The 18,188-nt window shown below is 39.6% G+C and overlaps 1 protein-coding gene across 8 annotated transcripts in view; it reads right to left on the reverse strand.

Annotated features, from left to right (window-relative positions):
- Positions 1-18,188, reverse strand: part of CDKL5 (cyclin dependent kinase like 5) — a 165,006-nt gene that overhangs the window by 6,938 nt on the left and 139,880 nt on the right. For all 8 annotated transcript variants that reach the window (XM_079122784.1, XM_079122778.1, XM_079122781.1 and 5 more), the window contains 5 exons: positions 15,585-16,551; positions 11,984-12,085; positions 11,595-11,700; positions 8,261-8,384; positions 1,693-1,792 (listed from right to left, as the gene is read on the reverse strand). In XM_079122784.1, the coding sequence (XP_078978910.1) occupies positions 1,693-1,792; positions 8,261-8,384; positions 11,595-11,700; positions 11,984-12,085; positions 15,585-16,551 (1,399 nt within the window). The remainder of the gene's footprint in view (positions 1-1,692; positions 1,793-8,260; positions 8,385-11,594; positions 11,701-11,983; positions 12,086-15,584; positions 16,552-18,188) is intronic.

Below are 18,188 nucleotides of genomic sequence, written 5' to 3' on the forward strand. Positions count from 1 at the left end.
TTTTTTATAGTACTGGGGAATTTAACTAGGGAACTATATTACTGAGTTACATCCCAGTCCTTTTTATATTCTTATTTTGGGATAAGGTCTCACTAAGTTGCCAAGGCTGGCCTGGAACTTACGATCCTTCTGCTTTAGCCTCCTGAGTCACTTTGATTACAGGTGTGTGCCACTGTGCCCAACTGTGGCATTTTGATTTGACTTTTCACTTTAGGTAAACTTAAGTTAGAGATAAAGGTAGGTATAATTTTTTTTAAAATTCAAACAAACATTTCAGGAATATTATGCAGGCATTAAATTGAAGATAACATAGGTTTGTGAAGCAGCATACATATTGTGTATATATAGATACAGATAGATATACTGTAAAAAGCCAGAGTATAAAATTATACTAGAATTATTACTATTATTTAAAACAAACTTAAAGCACACCCCACCCCCTTTTCTTCCACAAACATATGCATAGGCTAAAATGCTAGGAGGAAATATATCAAAATCTTAATACTAGTGTGGTAAGAGGGTAAGATTAAAAATAACCTTTTTCTTTTTTGTACATTTTCTCTAATAAGGTCATATTTTATCATGAAATACATAAATTTGATAAGCAAGCAAGTGAAAGAATGGTCTAGAAAAGTAATCTAAGAAAGGTCTTTGTTAACATTTCTAGAACATCTATGAAACAAAAATCCTTATTTTAGGTTATATATTTTGCTACTATCACCTATCTCATCTTTACTTACCATTGAGTCACAATCCTAGAATTTTCATAATGGAAAGGGCCTCAAAAACACTGAGTCTAATCTATTCATCTTACAGATGAAATCAAGGAAGTCCATTCAAACAGGCCATTTGGATTAGGCAATTTTCCTCTTCTAGTAAATGAGAGCATATCATATATGAAGTACAACTATAAACAAAACCATTTAAAATGGCTAACTCATCTAATTTTGAAGGTGTCAAGAATTTAAGGGGGAAGCAGGTCTCATATGGGTGAAGAACCACCCTTGTTGCTGTCCTGGAGGCCTGGTTTCCCCACATTTTCTCAAGTCTCTAGCCAGCAGAATTGCCACTTGGGTATCTCAGTGAAGTGATATACTCAGTCTGTGGAGCCGGTCTTTTGTTCAGGCTGAGGGCTCCCAGGAGCTAAGGTGCAGCCCATTTTGCAGTGCTATTGCAGGGGAAACATATCTATGTACTAAAGGAAGCTCTGAAACATCAGATGTGATCTTCTCTCTGTGACTGTACAGCATAGAAATATACTTGTCAACATGGGAATTCTACAACCAGCCAGGAGGATAAGGAATGATAGTTATGAATTTCAAGATTCAAATGTAAATCAAAACTGTTTCCTAGGATTTCACATATCTTTATGCCCCCAGAGAGAAACAAATTCTACATCTCCATAGTTTTTATAGGAATATAAATCCACATGGATAAGAAGTTTATTGAGAGAGACTTAAAGTGTTCTCTCTCATCCAAATTAAATTTCTTCTACTCTAAAGATTCTGCTGAATCTAGAAAAGACTTTGTGAGAGAACAGTTGTATAGAATTTCAAGAAGAGACATCTACAGTGTACGCATGTCAAGTCTCAGCAAGAAATTAACTTTGATTGCCACATATAGAGTGTAAAATACCCACAGAATAATGCAGAAACCCATGCCATTAGACATAGAAATTGGCTATCTACTTACTGTTTGAGATTTCTTCTTTTTCTTTTTCATTGACCTGAAAAAGCCTTGCTTCTCCTTTTCCTTGAGTTGATCAGAATGACTAATATTTTCGGGACTTTTCCTAAAGGAGAAGACATTTTTATCATATTGATCTTTCAATCATTCTCTTGCCACTGTGTGACCAGCATAATGAAGACTGAAAATGCATGACACCAGGTGCAAACAGCCATGGAGAATCATGCACACAGGTAAAGGTCCTCGAAAAAAGCACAGGAGGAACTGAATCTAATCAACCAGAGTTAATGGTTATTTTTCAGCACAGGCTCACTCACACTAGCAATTTGGACACTATTACAAATGATCTGTAACTAGGCTGCTGGACCATTTTCATGCTGCTGAAAGCCTCAGAATTAGAGATTCTGAAAAGTGCACAGCTTAGAGGATGCTTTTCTGGCAAACCTCCAAGGGAAAGAGCAGAAACATTTTTAATACCTTCATTTTTCTATTTACCTTTAAAAAAATCAGCTCAATACATTTATTATTAGCAGCTTGCCAAGATATTGAACATAAAAATCAATGCAGCTACAGAAACATTACAAATAAAAAGTGGCCTGACACTGGAAAATTCCTGTGTATTAAACCTTTTATCCATTTATTAAAACTAAATAAGAATACTTAAAAATGTAGATGAGATGAATGCTTTAACACAAAGTATTCATCGAAAGAAAAAGCTTCTAACTGAAAATGCTGATATTAAGTTTAATGCCACAGATAACACCAGGTATTTTAATAAAAATAGAAGATATTAAAAGATAACACCCTGGCCTCAAAAAAGATGCCTATACTTTTATGTTGAAACAGGACTTATATTACTTAATTTAACTTATACTCTTTAAAAAGAAACTTGACTAGAGTTACTCTTGAAAAACTCACAGTCCATGGACCCTACTTAAAATTTCAATAACTATATGACTGTGCAAAGCCTTTTTTTCAAATGATTGGATTTCTTTTATAAGCTATTTTCTAAAATCAAGAGTGGAAGAATCATTAAAAAAGTGACTGCCTGGTGGCACAGTGACCATTTCTTCTTAAGCATTTAGTCTAAAATTTAATGGGAATGGTCAAGAAGTAAAAACTGGTATGTAGGCCCAAGTGTTCCAGAAACTCATTTGGATTTTCAATTTTAAACATCACTGAGAGTTCCAAGTTGTGAAATAAAAGTTTTGCTGTTCAACAAACCATGACACTTGAACCAGGAACAACAGCCAGAAAACTTTTGACATAGCCAGATGTCGTGGTGGATGCCAGTAATCCCAGCAACTTGGGAGGCTACAGAAGGAGAATTCCAAGCTTGAGGCCAGCCTCAATTTAGCATAATCCTGTCTCAAAATAAACAAGGCTGGGATGTAGCTCCGCAGGTAGAGCACCCCTGGGATCTATCTCTATACCCCTTCCCCCGCCCTGCCCACTGCCTCCCAAAAAGAAAAGTTCAGACATGATGAAATGAGCAAGAATGGGAAATGGACTGGTGGAAAATTAATGATTTTTGGGGGGGGGGGGGGTACCAGGGATTGAACTCAGGGGCATTCCACCACTGAGTCACATCCCCAGCCCTAAGTTAAAGATTCTTTAGATGCAGTGTAGTACTATAGGGGAAAACAATCTCAACATGAATGCAATTTCGGCAGGGGAACAGGAATTACTCTAAAAATATTAATTTTGGCAGGAAAGAAAGGAAGGCTGAGACATCAGTCCTAGGAGGAGCAGGATTTTTCCTGGAAAGACAATCTTTCAGGATGAAAGGAAGAGGTTGAAGAAGGGAAGGTAATGAAAGAGGAGGAGTGGGGAGGAAACAGCTCAGAGTCTGCAGTTAGGTGTTGCAGAGTTGAGTCCCCAAAATATGGCGTAGACGGATCAAAGACCCTCTCTGTAAGGTCTCTTCAGAGGGTGCTGGGTAAACTACAGTCCATGCGTGGTAGGAGGAATGAGGATGAAAACAGTTCTGAGCTGAAGCTGAGTAGGTGGTGGGGCTCTGATCTAGGCTGTGGAAGATCCCAGAGGCCAAAAGAAAAAAGGAAATAAATTACCCTTGAACTAGATGAAAGCCAGGATTGAAACATGAGTATGTTTGCATCACAAAAGACTGAAGATGGTGAGGAAAAAAAAAAAAAAAAAAAACAAATCCAGGGGGAAACTACACCAAATGTACATACCCAGAGAATTCACAGAGCAACAGAAAGGAGAAAAGCCAGAGAGAGAGAGAGAGAGAGAGAGAGAGAGAGAGAGAGAGAGAGAGAGAGAGAGAGAGAGAGAGGCAGGCAGATACAGGGAGAGCAGGAGGGACGGACAGAGAGCAGATGCCTAGAATACAGGCAGTTGAAAAGCTGTATGGTGTACTAAGGATGAAAAAGGAGTCTTGAACATGGACAGGTGGTAATGAGTCAAACAGGCAAGAGTCTGGCCGGCCATTTCCCTCATCTATGCTTTGTGGTCCCTGTGATTCCACGGTACAGTCGGCAGTTTCATGCTAACTAGTGCAAAGAAGAGTGGCATAAATCTCAGGGATGGGGCTGGGGAGATAGCTCAGCTGGGAGAGTGCTTGCCTTGCAAGCACAAGGTCCTGGGTTCAATCCCCAGCACTGCAAAAAAAAAAAAAAAAAAAAAAAAAAAAAAAAATCTCAGGGATGGAAGCTTTGAGAAAGACCACCCCTCCAGGCACTTGACACATTATTGGGGGCAGCAGCTCCAGAAACAACAGTGCATAGGTGTGTGTGTGTGTGTGTGTGTGTTGGGGGTGAACAAAAGGTAAAAAGGCGATTTCCTTTACAGTCATGTGACTCCAATGTCATCTAACACAACAGCCATTTCCATAATCAGTCAAGGAGAAAGAGGAAATTCCAAAGGGAGGAATGAAAACCAAAACCCACTTAATCAAAGTCAGCCAACATTTACTAAGTACTTTTTATGTGCTAGGCCCTGTGTTAGGTGTCAGAGACACAGATCAATCAAAAAGGAGCCTGACCTCATTTAAGCTGCTCCCAGACTCACAGGGAAAGGGGATGGAATGGAGATCAGGCAGTGGGGTCAGCCACAAGGGCTTTAGTATAATCCTTCTGGGAGCAGCATGGAAGGTGAATTGAAGAGGTGAGAGGCATTACTCTGATTCTTTTCCTGCTTCCTCCCCTCCACTGGCAGTGTGAATAGGGTGGTCAGCTAATGTGTGAGAGGAGAGAGAGATGGTGAATGATTCTACAGCAGTAATTCTTTTTTTTTTTTTTTTTTTTTTTTTTTTTTTTTTTTTTACAGTGCTAGGGATTGAATCCAGGGCCTTGTGCTTGTGAGGCAAGCACTCTACGAACTGAGCTACATCCCCAGGCCCCAACAGGAGTAATTCTTAAAGCTAGGGTGATAAGCTATAATAGATATAATATATCCATAACTTTATATGAAAAAAAAAAGTCTGGGATTATGTAAGTATATTAACAGCAATTCTTCACTTAAATAGTGGGACTTCAAATTAATTTAATTTACTGTTTAAAGTGTCATTTACCCAAATTTTGATGGCAGTCTTTCTAAACACATTTATATAATTCATCTTTTTAAACACCTATTTTATAAACAGACATTCTAAGTGGATATCTATGATGTGCATAATTTTATCACTGGGGGCCTGCAAAAAGACGAAACACCTGCTTTTCTCCATACCTACTGTTCTTGATGCTTCTTCTTCTGCACACTGCATTTTTGTCCTGACAACCTCAGTGCCAACTGCTAGAACTAGGCATACAAGACAAATAAACAAGCTCCAAGCAAGGGTATAGGTGTTATCCTATTAGTAAAGATGATGAATCTGGCTGCAGGAACTCTCTTTTTCTTGTTCTGAGATATCCTGGCTCATCTCTCAGTTCTTAAGTGAGTTTGAGGCAGCTGAGATGGCCAGAATAGCAGCTCTGGGTATTATACCACAATAGCTATTTGTTGTTTCGAAAATATGACATAGTAGCTTCATTTTTTTCATTGCAGGCCATGTGTACCCTGCACAAATATTCTCTTCCCCAAAGAAATTTAAAGTACTATTATCCAGGAGAAACAGACTGCCCTTAGGTTACATGATAATTTAGGAACAGCAATTCATAAGTTGCCCTAATGAGGCTCTTTTATGTTTTCATAAGTTAGTAAATGTCCATTTCTCTCAAATATAAAGAATATGGTAAATCAAATACAGATCTTTTTCAGGAAAAAAAAGTCAAGATGAATCAAGTTTAATTGATGACTGGACCAAATAAGATATATGAAGGAGATGTGTCGTATCAGCATCATCAGGAGGGGTCAGGGTGGAGCAGGGTACAAAAGAAGAAAGCCAATTTACTGCTGCAATGCTGAAACCCTCTCAAGCCTCAAAACAGCAATATCAGAGCAAGGAGGATTCAATGAAGACTTGGCTAGAGTTCAGTGTTCCAATTGTGTCCCTGATTCTCTTAAAACAACTGATATCAGGTTTCTACATATATCCATATCTAAAGTTCTACTCAAATGGATTATCAAAAAGACAGAAATAAGGAGCTAGAGGAGTAGCGCAGTGGTAGAGCGTGTACTCAGCATATGCCAGGTCCTGGGTTCATCCTAGCACCAAACCAAACCAAACCAAACCAAACCAAACCAAACCAAACCAAACCAAACCAAACCAAACCACCTCCTAAAAAACAAAAACCAGGAAAAAGACAGCAATAATATGTTACTGAATATCACACATTTGGATTTAAATTTTTTAAATATTTTTCTTTAGTTGTAGATGGACACAACATCTGTATTCTATTTATTTTTATGTGGTGCTGAGTATGGAAAGCAGTGCTAGGCAAGTACTCTATCACTGAGCTACAACCCCAGCCCCTGAATTTAATTTTGATCTGACTTACCTAACTTTCACATGACCATGGTAATCTGTAACTTATTCTCTCTCTCTCTCTCTCTCTTTTTTTTTTTTGGCACCTGGATTGAACCCCAGGGGGGGCTTTACCACTGAGCTACATCTTCAATCCTTTTTACTTATTTTTTTTTAATTTTAGGACAGGGTCCTGCTAAGTTTCTTAGGGTCTTGCTAAGTTGCTGAGGTTGGTTTTGAACTTGTGATGCTTCTACCCCAGCCTCCCAAGTTGCTAGGATTATAGGTGTGTGCCACCATGCTCAACAACTGAGTCTCTTAAATCGTCACCACTTCATTGACCAAAAAAACCCCAATCCTGGGCTGGGGATATAGCTCATTGGTAGAGTGTTTGCCTCGCATGCACAAGGCCCTGGGTTCAATCCCCAACAAAAAACAAAAACAAAAACAAACAACAACAACAACAAAAACCTAATTCCTTCCAACCCTGTTAATGTATTCTCACACTTTATATTATTTTTAGTATTTTCAGGGTTCATCAAAGCTACACCTGAGAATGGTCAACATTGGTACCTGTGCTCTTGGGTTAATGTACAGTGCATCTCCTCTACACACCAGGGAGCAAAAAACAGTCACAAAGAGGCAAAATGCACAAAGGTTTATTGGCAAAGTTAGGTGGAGGGGAAACAATAAGAGTAAAGCTATAAGATATTAAGCATAATAACCACAGCCACTAACATTAAGGAAACTGTAAGGTGCCAGGCACTGTTCTAGGTAATTTTATGTGTTATCTCATTTAATTATCACATGAACCCTATGAGGTGAGGGAAGTCTTTTTTTTTTTTTTAAACCCTGCAGTGCTGGGGATCGAACCCAGGGCCTTGTGCATGCTGAGCACTGTGCTCTTCCACTGAGCTATATCCCCAGCCTGGGAAGTGCCTATGCTTAGCCCTATCTTATAGATAAGGAAACTGAGGGGTAGATAAAGTTACAGGGTTAGAAGCTGACATCAATCAAGATATCTTATTTCAAGTTTAAGTTTTAGTCACTAATGTTAGGACTCTACTACATATGACACAAAAAGAAAAAGGATAAGAAAACCTGCCGCAATATTTGAACCTCTGACTACCATTATACTTTTAGGGTAGCATGGAGGGCTGTTCCCTTACTTCTTTTTTATCATGAATGAATGGTACAAAGGCAAAAACTACAAGCTTTGGAGTCAGAACCCATTTAGGTCTGAATTCAGGCTCCCTCCTCCATGCAACTGGCTGTCCAGCATCAGGTGAGCTCCCTGACTTCCAAGTTTCAATTTCTATAAAATGGGAGTAAGCCCTACTTAAATGGGCAGTTGTGAGAATGGACTGAGACAATGCACATGAACTGCAAAGCAAAGTGTCAGTATGGGTTTGATGTCAATAAAGGAAAACAACAAATACCATCATTCCGTCACAAAGAATACAATAGAAGACTTATCAGATATTTATTGATATATGAGTTAATGTATGAGTTTTTTCTTTTAAATGATATTTAATATAAAAGTTGAACTTAAAAAAAAAAGATAATGACAAATTATGTCTTCCTTATCTAAAAATTTCTTGAGAGAGAAAGGCCTAGCAGGAGAAATAATGCTAAAGTTTGTCCAGAATTTCTTTGCATTCTCAAATCTACAATTTGAAAAAAGAAGAGCAAAAACAAAACACTCACCATGGATCAAATGCTGGTTGTCTTTTTGAGTGATTGGTTCCAGAACTGCTTTCAGATGGTAGGGAAGAAACTCTGGTTGACACATTATTTTCATGGAAAGAATTGTCTGGTCGTGGAGATGGCACTGAATGAAGAAAAAGTAAGCCACTGATGGGCAGATGTACTCTTGGTCAAAGCAGTTCTCATGTCATTTTTTGCATTTTCATGGACATAAACAAATTTAACTAAACAAACAGATGAGTAAAAGTCCTCATCTGCCTTTTGCAAAACTTTCATGTTTTCTAAGGTTGGAGGCATTGCAGGGAACATCCTCCCTACCTCACTGCTTACAACACTAACCTGCAAGGGTCAGTTAACACCAGGCAATATGTACTTCAAAACAGAAATCTGATCTTTCAACTGATATAGGATATTTTAAAGTATGAATAATAGCCCCCAACCCACTGCTGTAACATTCTTTCAAGTTACGGTTTTCTTATCATAGACCCAACTATGCAAAACCTAGTTCTTAGTCCAAAGTAATTTGTGCTAAAAAATACAAACTCCAGTTTAAGCCTCGCCATTTGGAAGGCAGTGTCATTCGTATATTTTTAAGCTAAATTACAAAGAAATTTGGTTAGTGCACAAAAATATTATTTTTCTCTACATTCTCATTTCAAGAATGAACAGAAAAATAAACTGTAATGTAGGTAAGTAAATACTTTTCTACCTTTGGGGAGGGGAGAGTTACTAATTTTTTTCTATCAATTTCTAAGCTTGGTCATAAATCAAAATATACTGTAAATTTCTTTGTAAAAGTAATATATAGGACGTATATCAAGATAAGTGATACCACTTCACTTGACTCTTGACTAGTAGGAATGAAAACAAGAGGTATTCTGGAAACATCTGTCATTTAGTTGAACTTTTTTCTTTTATCTATTTCTGAACATTTTTTTTTTTTTTTTTTGGTGGTACTAGGAATTGAACCTAGGACCTTAAAGTGCTCTACCACTAAGCTACATGCCTAAACCCTTATTTTATTTTGAGACACATGGAGTGGGGGATGGTCTCCCTGAATTGCTGAGGTGATCCTCAAATTTGAGATCCTCCCGCCTTAGCTTCCTGAGTAGCTGGGATCCGGGTGTATGCCACTGTGTCCAGTTATTTTTGATCTTTAAAAAATTAAAATGTACTACTTGCCAAACCCTGAAGTGAATTATGAGGTAGACAAATGAGATGTTTCTCTGATGTTAACCAATTTAATCCATTTGCCATCAAGATAAAACTGTGTTTCCATAAGTTAAGAACTAATTCATTAATTAAAAACTTCATTAATATTTTATATTAAAGTATCTTCTCTGGACATCTACAGAAATATCATGTGTATGATACATTTTGGAAATAAAACCATACTGATAGAAAAAAGTTTTTGCTCATGTGTACTATAAAATTTTGTTTTAATTAACTTTAATCAGAATTAAAAGTTTTATCCTATAAGATTCTAAAGTAATTGTGGTGCGTGTATGTGGGGGATGGTGGGGGAAGCATTAAAAGGCATATTCCAATGCCTTACAATTTTTCCAAAGGTGGAACTGGGAGGGTAAAGAGTAGCGTAACCATTCAACACATATTTACTCTTGAATAACACTTCTGTGTATTTATTTAGCTTGGATTCCTAATTAAAATAACCAGTTAGTTCCCCATGTTCCCCACTGCCCCCAATTCTGGCCTCTTTCCAGCTGTCTTCCTAAAACAATAAAAACAGCAGGAAGTCAGGCATGGGAGCTCACTGCCGAAGGCTGTGGTGACTCTTAAAGGCTTTGCAAGGCAGAGCCTCCTATCTGTGGGTTTGCTGTCCATTTCTTCACCATGGGGTTTCAAGACTTTCATAGTTACCACTCCAAGGGGTTTGCCTGTATCTGTCAATGTCCCCTAAGTTCATATAACCCCAGAAGCACATTTCAGTCATCTGTTAAATATCACTTTTATATATATATATATATATATATATATATATATACATACACATATATTTAGTTGTAGGTGGACACAATACCTTTATTTTATTTTTATGTGGTGCTGAGGATTGAACCCAGGGCCTCACACATGGTAGGCGAGCACTCTATCACTGAGCCACAACCCCAGTCCTAAATATCACATTTTTAAGACTGTGCAAATACACTTGAAATTTTTCTTTATTTCAATCAATAAATATTTATGAAACTGTACCTTGTCAGTGTGCTAATCAAAAGAAGAATAGATGAAGAGAAATCAGATTTTTTTTTTTTCAGTACTGGGGATTGAACCCAGGCCTCTCATACTCTAGGTGAGTGCTCTATCAATGAGCTACATCCCCAGTCCAAGAACTCAGCATCTCTGAGGGGCTTACAACCTTGTGAGAGAAATGCAGACAGAGAATGAGTACAATGTGGTCTGCATTGTATAAGAGGCTTAGACAAGGTACTGGGAGTAGGGAGTAGGACAAAGGAGGAAATACTTTCATCTAGGGTGGGCAGGGAAGACCTCACACAAAGAGGACTGTAAAGAAAAAGACAGAAACAAGCTGCCAAGCAAGGGAAGAGGAGTGCATTTCAGGCCATTAAAGGGCATGGCCTATGTGAATCCCACAGGCTGGGTACCAAACAGACTTGGCAGTGAGGTGGGATGGGGGCAGATGCAGGGGACGGCAAGGGCCAGACCATGGACAATCTGGAATGTCATCTTAGAGAATTCAGATTTCATCCTGATGCCAATGGAAAGCCATTGAGGGCCCTTCAACAGGTGAGAACTATGGTTTTGAGGTGGGGCGGTGGGGGGCAATGGGTTGCTTTACTCTATTTTCCCCCCATGGAGCACTATTACTAATCCTTGCCCTACAGGATTACTACATTTACTGGCAATTTCTCCTCCTAAGAATGTGAGTTCCACCAGGGAGGAGGTCTTTAGCTATCTTGCCCACTGACATGTTTGTTCTAAGCTAGAATAGTACCAGGTACACAGGTGACATTCATAAGTATTTTATGACTTAATGGAATGCATGAGTGGTATGGTCAGAATGCAACTTCACATTCAGAAGGATCATTCCAGGGACTATTTTGATGGGTACCTTGGAGACAAGGAGGTTAGGAAACTACTACTTCAAAAGCCAAAAGGCAGAAGCTAGGAGGACCTGAACGAAGACAGAGTGACCAGCGGCAGAGAACTGCTAGAGGTGACAGTACAGACAAGAATGCTGTAAGTGTGAAGTCAGTTGGGGTGGGGAAATGTAGTGCAGGGCTTGGGCTAGAGATGGACGCCTCAGAGAGGAGAGGAGAGGAGAGGAGGACCCTGGTTAATGCTGGGGGTGGCTTACCTCTATAAAAGCTGCCAACTCTTCTGGGGACAGGATCATTGTACAGATGTCTGTTTTCTTTGGGGGCTGTGCCATCATCAGAGTGTGGGTCATGATATGCTCCACCCTGAGGCAGGAAACGAGTTTACAGAAGTTAAACCACAGACTGATGACAGTACCACCTCTGAGGTCAGAGCAGAGCCCAATCAATCTATAATTTACTCCACAATCTTTTTAAAAGAAAACTCAAGACAATACCATGAGGAAAAGACTTCCTTTAGAAGCCAGTCTAACTTATGTGCGGGAGGTTGGGTATGAATAAAGTTTACTAGCTAGGCTACAATGATGTTGAGGGAACAATCTGTACGGACCATCTTATAGTAAAATGTAGTAACTCTAAGGAGTCAGACCTCGGACTTTTGACGAGTGTGGAATGAAGAGGTGCCTTCTCTGGAGGACTCTTTAACAGAAGGTCTCGCCACAGTCATCTCTGGAGGCAGCTGTTCTCCAGGCTGGAAGTCAAATTCAAAAAGATTTATAAGAACATCCTATTCTTAGGGATGAAAATCATCATGGTCTTTATGTAGTAAACTGGGGACTGAATCCAGGGGTGCCGCACCACTGAGCTACATCCTCGGCCCTTTTTATTTTTTGAAACAGGGTCTTGCTAAGATGTCCAGGCTGGTTTTGAATTCGTAATCCTCCTGCCTCAGTCTCCCAGGTAGATGGAATTGCAAATGTGTGATACTGCACCCAGACTAGTACCTTAACCAGCTAAAATTAAAAAAAAAAAAAAAAAAAAAAAAAAAAAAGTTGGCTAAAACATAAGTTGTCCCAGGCAAAAGTGAATCATCTGATGAATGTAAAATAAGCTGAACACATTTCAACAGATGGAAAGCGAAATTCTCATTAAAGTCAAGACAAGTAAGGAATAAATTAATCTGAAAATAGTTCAATTAATTATTAAAAACAAAAAAAATCTGTCTAATATCTAGACGTCATGGTTCTGAGTAGCATTCTGGTTAGAGTCTATTATTCAATCCAAAAGTCCTCTAGCTGATTTTAGGCTGAGTTCTCTAAAAGAACTGTCCAGAACCAAAATTATTTTTCAGAAAGGACTCATATAGCCAATTCAGATGAAAATAAATGCTTCTTGAATGAATCAAGGAATAAGTCCTCTTAATCATTTTTGTCTTAAAAGTCTCTAAATCGTATAGTCTCTGTGCTTTAAATTCTCTTCTCATCTCCAGGATAATAGCACTTAGGTTCTCTGCATTTCTCAGTCATAATCATGACAGTGCTCCTCTACAGAGAGGCTATTACTACCTAGCTTTCTCAAGAAAATGAGTCATAACCTCAGCACAGTACTTGGTCTACAACGGTGCCCAAGGGGGAAAAATTTCACATTTTCTACACCTCAGAAAAAATGATTAAGGAATGCAATTACCAAGTCATTAGGAGGAGTTAGTTGCACCGTGTAGGTGTATATTAAGGCATAGAAAGAGTGTTAGCTCAAGTCTAGGTGAGATATAAAAAATGTTTTATTTAAAATATGATTCTGTTTTCCTGCTCCTCACTTTCTGGTGTATTTGGAGGATTCTGGGCAAGAATTTCCCCAGTGCTGTCTTTCTTTTTTCTGCTTTGTAACAAAATCTCATTTGACTTTTACCACCTGTGCTGTTGACAAGGGCCTCTAGAAAAGTATTTTAGAAAACTATTTATGTCTAACCTAAACTCAGCAAGAGCCCCTAGTGCTTTTGAAGGTGGTCACAACACTTTGCATGAGAATGATTCCTGTGATTTACTCACAGCCTTCATTACCTTTCAAGCCTTCTGCCACCTTTGCTCCTTTAAATGTGTACTTTCTTGCAGCTTGGCTCTGTACCTCCTGAACAGGACTTAAGTAACAGTTGGATCTGTACTTAGCCCACAGTAAGTGCTTATCATTAGCTTATGACCACCAAGTTCACAAAAATCCTTTCTCTGAATTCTCAGAGAGCCAGTCATTTGTCCTTTTTCCAAGTGAAACCATCTTTTCTTTTTCTTACTTCTCTGACTCTATGCTTAATGCCAGTACACTTTACCTGGTTTTGACCTCCGTCTCATGTCTACGGGCGGCTGCTGGGTCCTAGAGATCTTTCTAGGTTCTTGAGATTCTCTTTTCTCTATAGTAACTCCTCAGGGACTTCTCTGACCATTCCTGTAACTCCACTTACAGCCTCTGCAAACGTGCCCTCCCCTCAGCTGGCCTTTCCAGCTTCTTAGCGCACATCTGGGCACCTGGAGACTGTCTCAGAATCCCAGTTCCATCTTGAACTAGTTGGGTAAACTCAGGCAAACCACTCATCTGTGAGATGAAGGGAGTGACTTAAGGGGCTTCAAAAATCCCCTTTCCCACTCTGAAAAGGAGCTCCTACAAAAGAAACCTTCAAGCTTCCCTTTCCCTACATTCGACCCTGCAACTTGAAAGTTCAGTTGTTTCTACTTCTGAGCAGTTATTAAGATCCACTCTGCTTTCCCACTGGCATTCCCTCAATCCTGAACACACTCCTTATGTGTGCATGACTGCGAAAGTCACTCCAATTCTTGCACTTTCACCTCTAAGAACATGAAGTCAGTTGCAATCCCTGGAGCACACCATGTCATGTCGGGTCTCTATCACCCTCTGTCTCCTTGGAATGTTTTTTCTTCCCTTCTTTCAAGTCCCTTTCCTGCTGTTGCTGTCACTTTCATCCCCAAGTGAAATCCTCACCCTCCAGGAGAACTCTGCTCAGATGCTGCCTCCTTGGGGAGCCTCCCACTGCCCTGCCATGTTGCTCCCTCTCCCTTTGGCCCACATGTGTGTCTCTGGTACAGCAGCTGGAACTCGACCCCACAGCATGAGAATGACTGATCTACTGGCAAGTGTTCCCTGCCAGTCCCCATATTCTAAGAGGACAGCAACCCTGCCATTCTCATCTTTTTAACTAAGGCCTCGCATGATGCCTGAGCATATATTCACTTTTCAGCCATTCACCACTTGTCTGTATCCTTACCCAGAGCAAGACTGCCCCTGAAGGCATTTTCTGACTGCTGCTGCTCACAGCGATCTTTCCGTGCTTTCAATTCCTATTCCTAGCCAGTGCCATGTGAATGTAGGCCTTAATTATTTCATTGTTAACATGTATAATTTAATCTTCCCTGGGAGAAGTTAGTTTCTCAAGGGCAAGAACTCTATTTGGGACTCTCTGGAATGCCTGAGAACACCCAGCACAGAGATAAGGTTCACTGTCGAAGTAACAGCTCCCGCCATCACAGTAGCAGCAGGAATGACTAAAATTTGTTAGACACTCTGTGCCAGGCACTGGGCACAGTGCTTTATACATGACATCGTGAAAATATGATTTAAAAATGTGTTCTATTGTAAGAATGCTACTTCTTTAAGCAGGTTAGTCTCAGTTCTAGAGTCTGATAATCAACAAGATGGAAGAAGCATTATGCTGAAAATACTGCCTGAAGATTTAAAAACAATCCAAAAAGACTGAAAATTAACATTTATCCTGGCCTGAAGTTAAATTTATCTGTAGTTCTGAATAAATTAAAAACTTTTAAATTCAGTGAAGATATTGAAGAAGGTCTTAGAAAAAAGGTTTGATTTAAGCAAATGTGGTTTGGAGAGATTAGAGAAAATACCCATGCATTCACAATGAATTTTGAGAAAACTAAAAGCTAACCCATATAGCTGATAAGTTCTGTCATAAATCAAAATAGGATTCTCTCAACAAAATATGCCAGAAGGGAACATTTAAGAAAAGAAACCAATTACTAAAAACAAACTTCTGCGTTCTTTTGAGTACTCAACAGTTGATTTAAATAATGTATTTTTTTAACAGAACAGTCCCATTCACTCTACCAAAGAAAGTATGGCCTCCTGCAGTAGGCAAAATCACAGACTGACCCTGAAAGCAACCCCTGTACCCCCTTCCCATCCGTGACGAGCCCACCAGACTGGGTCAAGGTGCTGAGCTGTACCTGGGGTGATAAGAGTTGCAGGCTGTTGGCTCTGGCCGCCATCCCTTGCCCTATGCTCAAGCTTCCGTCCAAGCCTTTGGCTCTCACTTTGTCCCGGGTCACATACATGGAATGCCTGTGAGGACGTTGCTGAGAGGAGAAGGGGCTGGTATAGCCTAGCCCATAAGAGAAGGACTCATGAGGTGCAGACAGTGAATGGGAATGGCTGCTGTCCATGTGTTCAGGCAGCTTCAATTCCTCCATCGTTTTGGAATGCCTCGTTGTGGTTCTGCGTGAGTCCAGAGTGCCCTCATTTCGATTATTTCTCCCTGAAGGGCTGAGTAAAGTTCTTGTGTCACTGTGCCTGGTGGGGGTTGGGCTGGTGGGAGAGTTCAAGTCCAAGCAGCTGGATGGGAAGTACCTACTGGTACTGGTATCTGTGATTTGGGCCCTGGTTTCAGAAAGGTTGCTCACAGACTTGGAGTCACTCAATGCCCCATGGCTTTTGGCCTTGGTCCTGTAGGAGGGACTCCTGGAGGACTGGGGAATGGTGTCAATGTAGCTGTGCCGACTCTGCTTTTCACTGGGCTGCAGTGTCCCGGCTTTGCTCTGAGAACTTTCCATGAATGAATGCCGGTTCTGCTGAGATCTGCTGCTGGACTTGAGGTACTTTGTGCCTGGGCCTTCTGAAGGCTTTGGGTCAATATTAAAGTCAAACTCTGTCTTGGACTTGGCTTCTTTTGGACTGAGAAGATGTGGTATGTTGTTGTTGGTGAGATCTTTGCTGGCGGACCCAGGCTGGGTGCTTGCTTGGTAGGTTTTGGTGTGCATCGGACTAAGAGTAGCTCCAGCAAGGTTTCCATTCAGGAAGCTTTCGTTGGCAGGAAGGCCTTCGTCAGCCCGGGGCAGACCCACACTTAAGTTCTGAATGTCCTTGCTGTTGGATCTGTGGTGAGACTGTAAAGCAGCACCTTTGCTGGCTTGGTTTCTATGTTAAAAACAAAAGAGGTACATTGGTTTCCTTCAATAGCAGGCACACACAAAGTATTACATTAAAAAGAAAGAAAAATACCCACACACTTAAAACACCTCAGTGACTAAAAACATTAACTCTCTCAAACATGTGCCTACCAATAAGAAGGAACCTATCAATAAGAAGTCCCTCATACTAAGTCACTCTGCAACAAAGCATTAGTCCTGATGAAGTTATTAGGGTATCCTTAACTGCTTGACTAACTTGTCGTCAACACAGTTTCTAACTGATAATCTGATAAAAACATGTTTTCACTCTGTTGGCTGCTATAAGTGTTCATTATAGAATATCTGCTAAGGAGAAGAGAGCTGAGATACAGAAAGACTCCCTATCTCTCTTTTATCTGTTTGAATGTCAGAAGAGAACATTTAGATTTGAAGGTTACTATGTTCTTTGAACTTGATTTTTCTTTGTAAAGCATAGCTTGCCTCAGAAATATGTACTCGTAGCACACAGACACCAATGTCTCTTGTCTTTAGCCTGTAGAGTTGAAGAATGAGAATTCCAGCAATGTACTCATTAAAAGAAAATGGCACTCTAAAGAGAAATGTAAACTGCCCAGTGAGGTTTGTTGGAAAAGATGATGATCAATGTCTATGTTTTGGAGAAGTGGCAATTACTTGGGGCTCTTTGGCTATCTCCTCGTACACTAAACAGGAGCACATCACTAACTGTTCAGACACCTCTGTGTTCACTCAACAGGAAGCCTATACCAGATCCTAGGAATCTGAAAGTGTTAACTGACTGCCAAAGGATACAATTTAGTACAACTATTAATACAGAGGAGAACCTTAACCTCTATCTGAAAGCTGAAAGTAACACATAGCAAATTCAGTTTTATCTATTAAAGTAACTATTTTAAAGGACCAGATAGGGGCTTGTGATAGATTAGAATGTTTCAAAATGAATGAGTCACACAATTTCCTTTTTACTATGTATTCAGAAACTGTTGTAAATATCACTATTACTAAAGATGGTTTGATTTGGGAAAGTTTTGTTGCCATCACATGATAATCAGAAGAAAAGCCTCCCCCCTTTTAAATACAGAATGCTAACCTGTGAAACTGTGCCTTCTAATTTTCCCTGTAAGAATCTGCATGTTCAGGCATCAAATGTAAGGGCCCTTTTCCTATCATATTTTTCAGATGGTATTCTCCACCAGAAATCTACCTGAGAGCATTAAAAAAAATCTTATATTAAGCAAGTCTGTAACAGTATGGAAAGTTCATCTCCTAAATGCACTCACTAATCTCTCCCAGTAACGTCACAAGAATCACAGCTTTAAATAAGGACACTTAAATTTGAGTTGAACAAATGGCAAATCTAAGACCTAGAAAGAAATCAGGAAGATGGGAGAGTTAAGTTTTACTTTCTGTTAAATGATGTCAATAAAATCTATCTGCAGATCCATAAAGGGGACAGACTCTGTATCCTAAAGGTGTCAGGTTTTAAAACCATTAGTTGTTTGTCAACATACATCTTGCTAACTAAATTATCTCAGTGACTTTTAAAAAAACCCAACAATGATAGTCTCATTCATGAATAGATCTAAGTGTATTGGTTATGTATTATTTATCCAGTTCCCACTACTC

Source organism: Sciurus vulgaris (genome assembly GCF_902686455.1).
Source record: "Sciurus vulgaris genome assembly, chromosome: X".
Classification (NCBI taxonomy): Eukaryota; Metazoa; Chordata; class Mammalia; order Rodentia; family Sciuridae; genus Sciurus; species Sciurus vulgaris.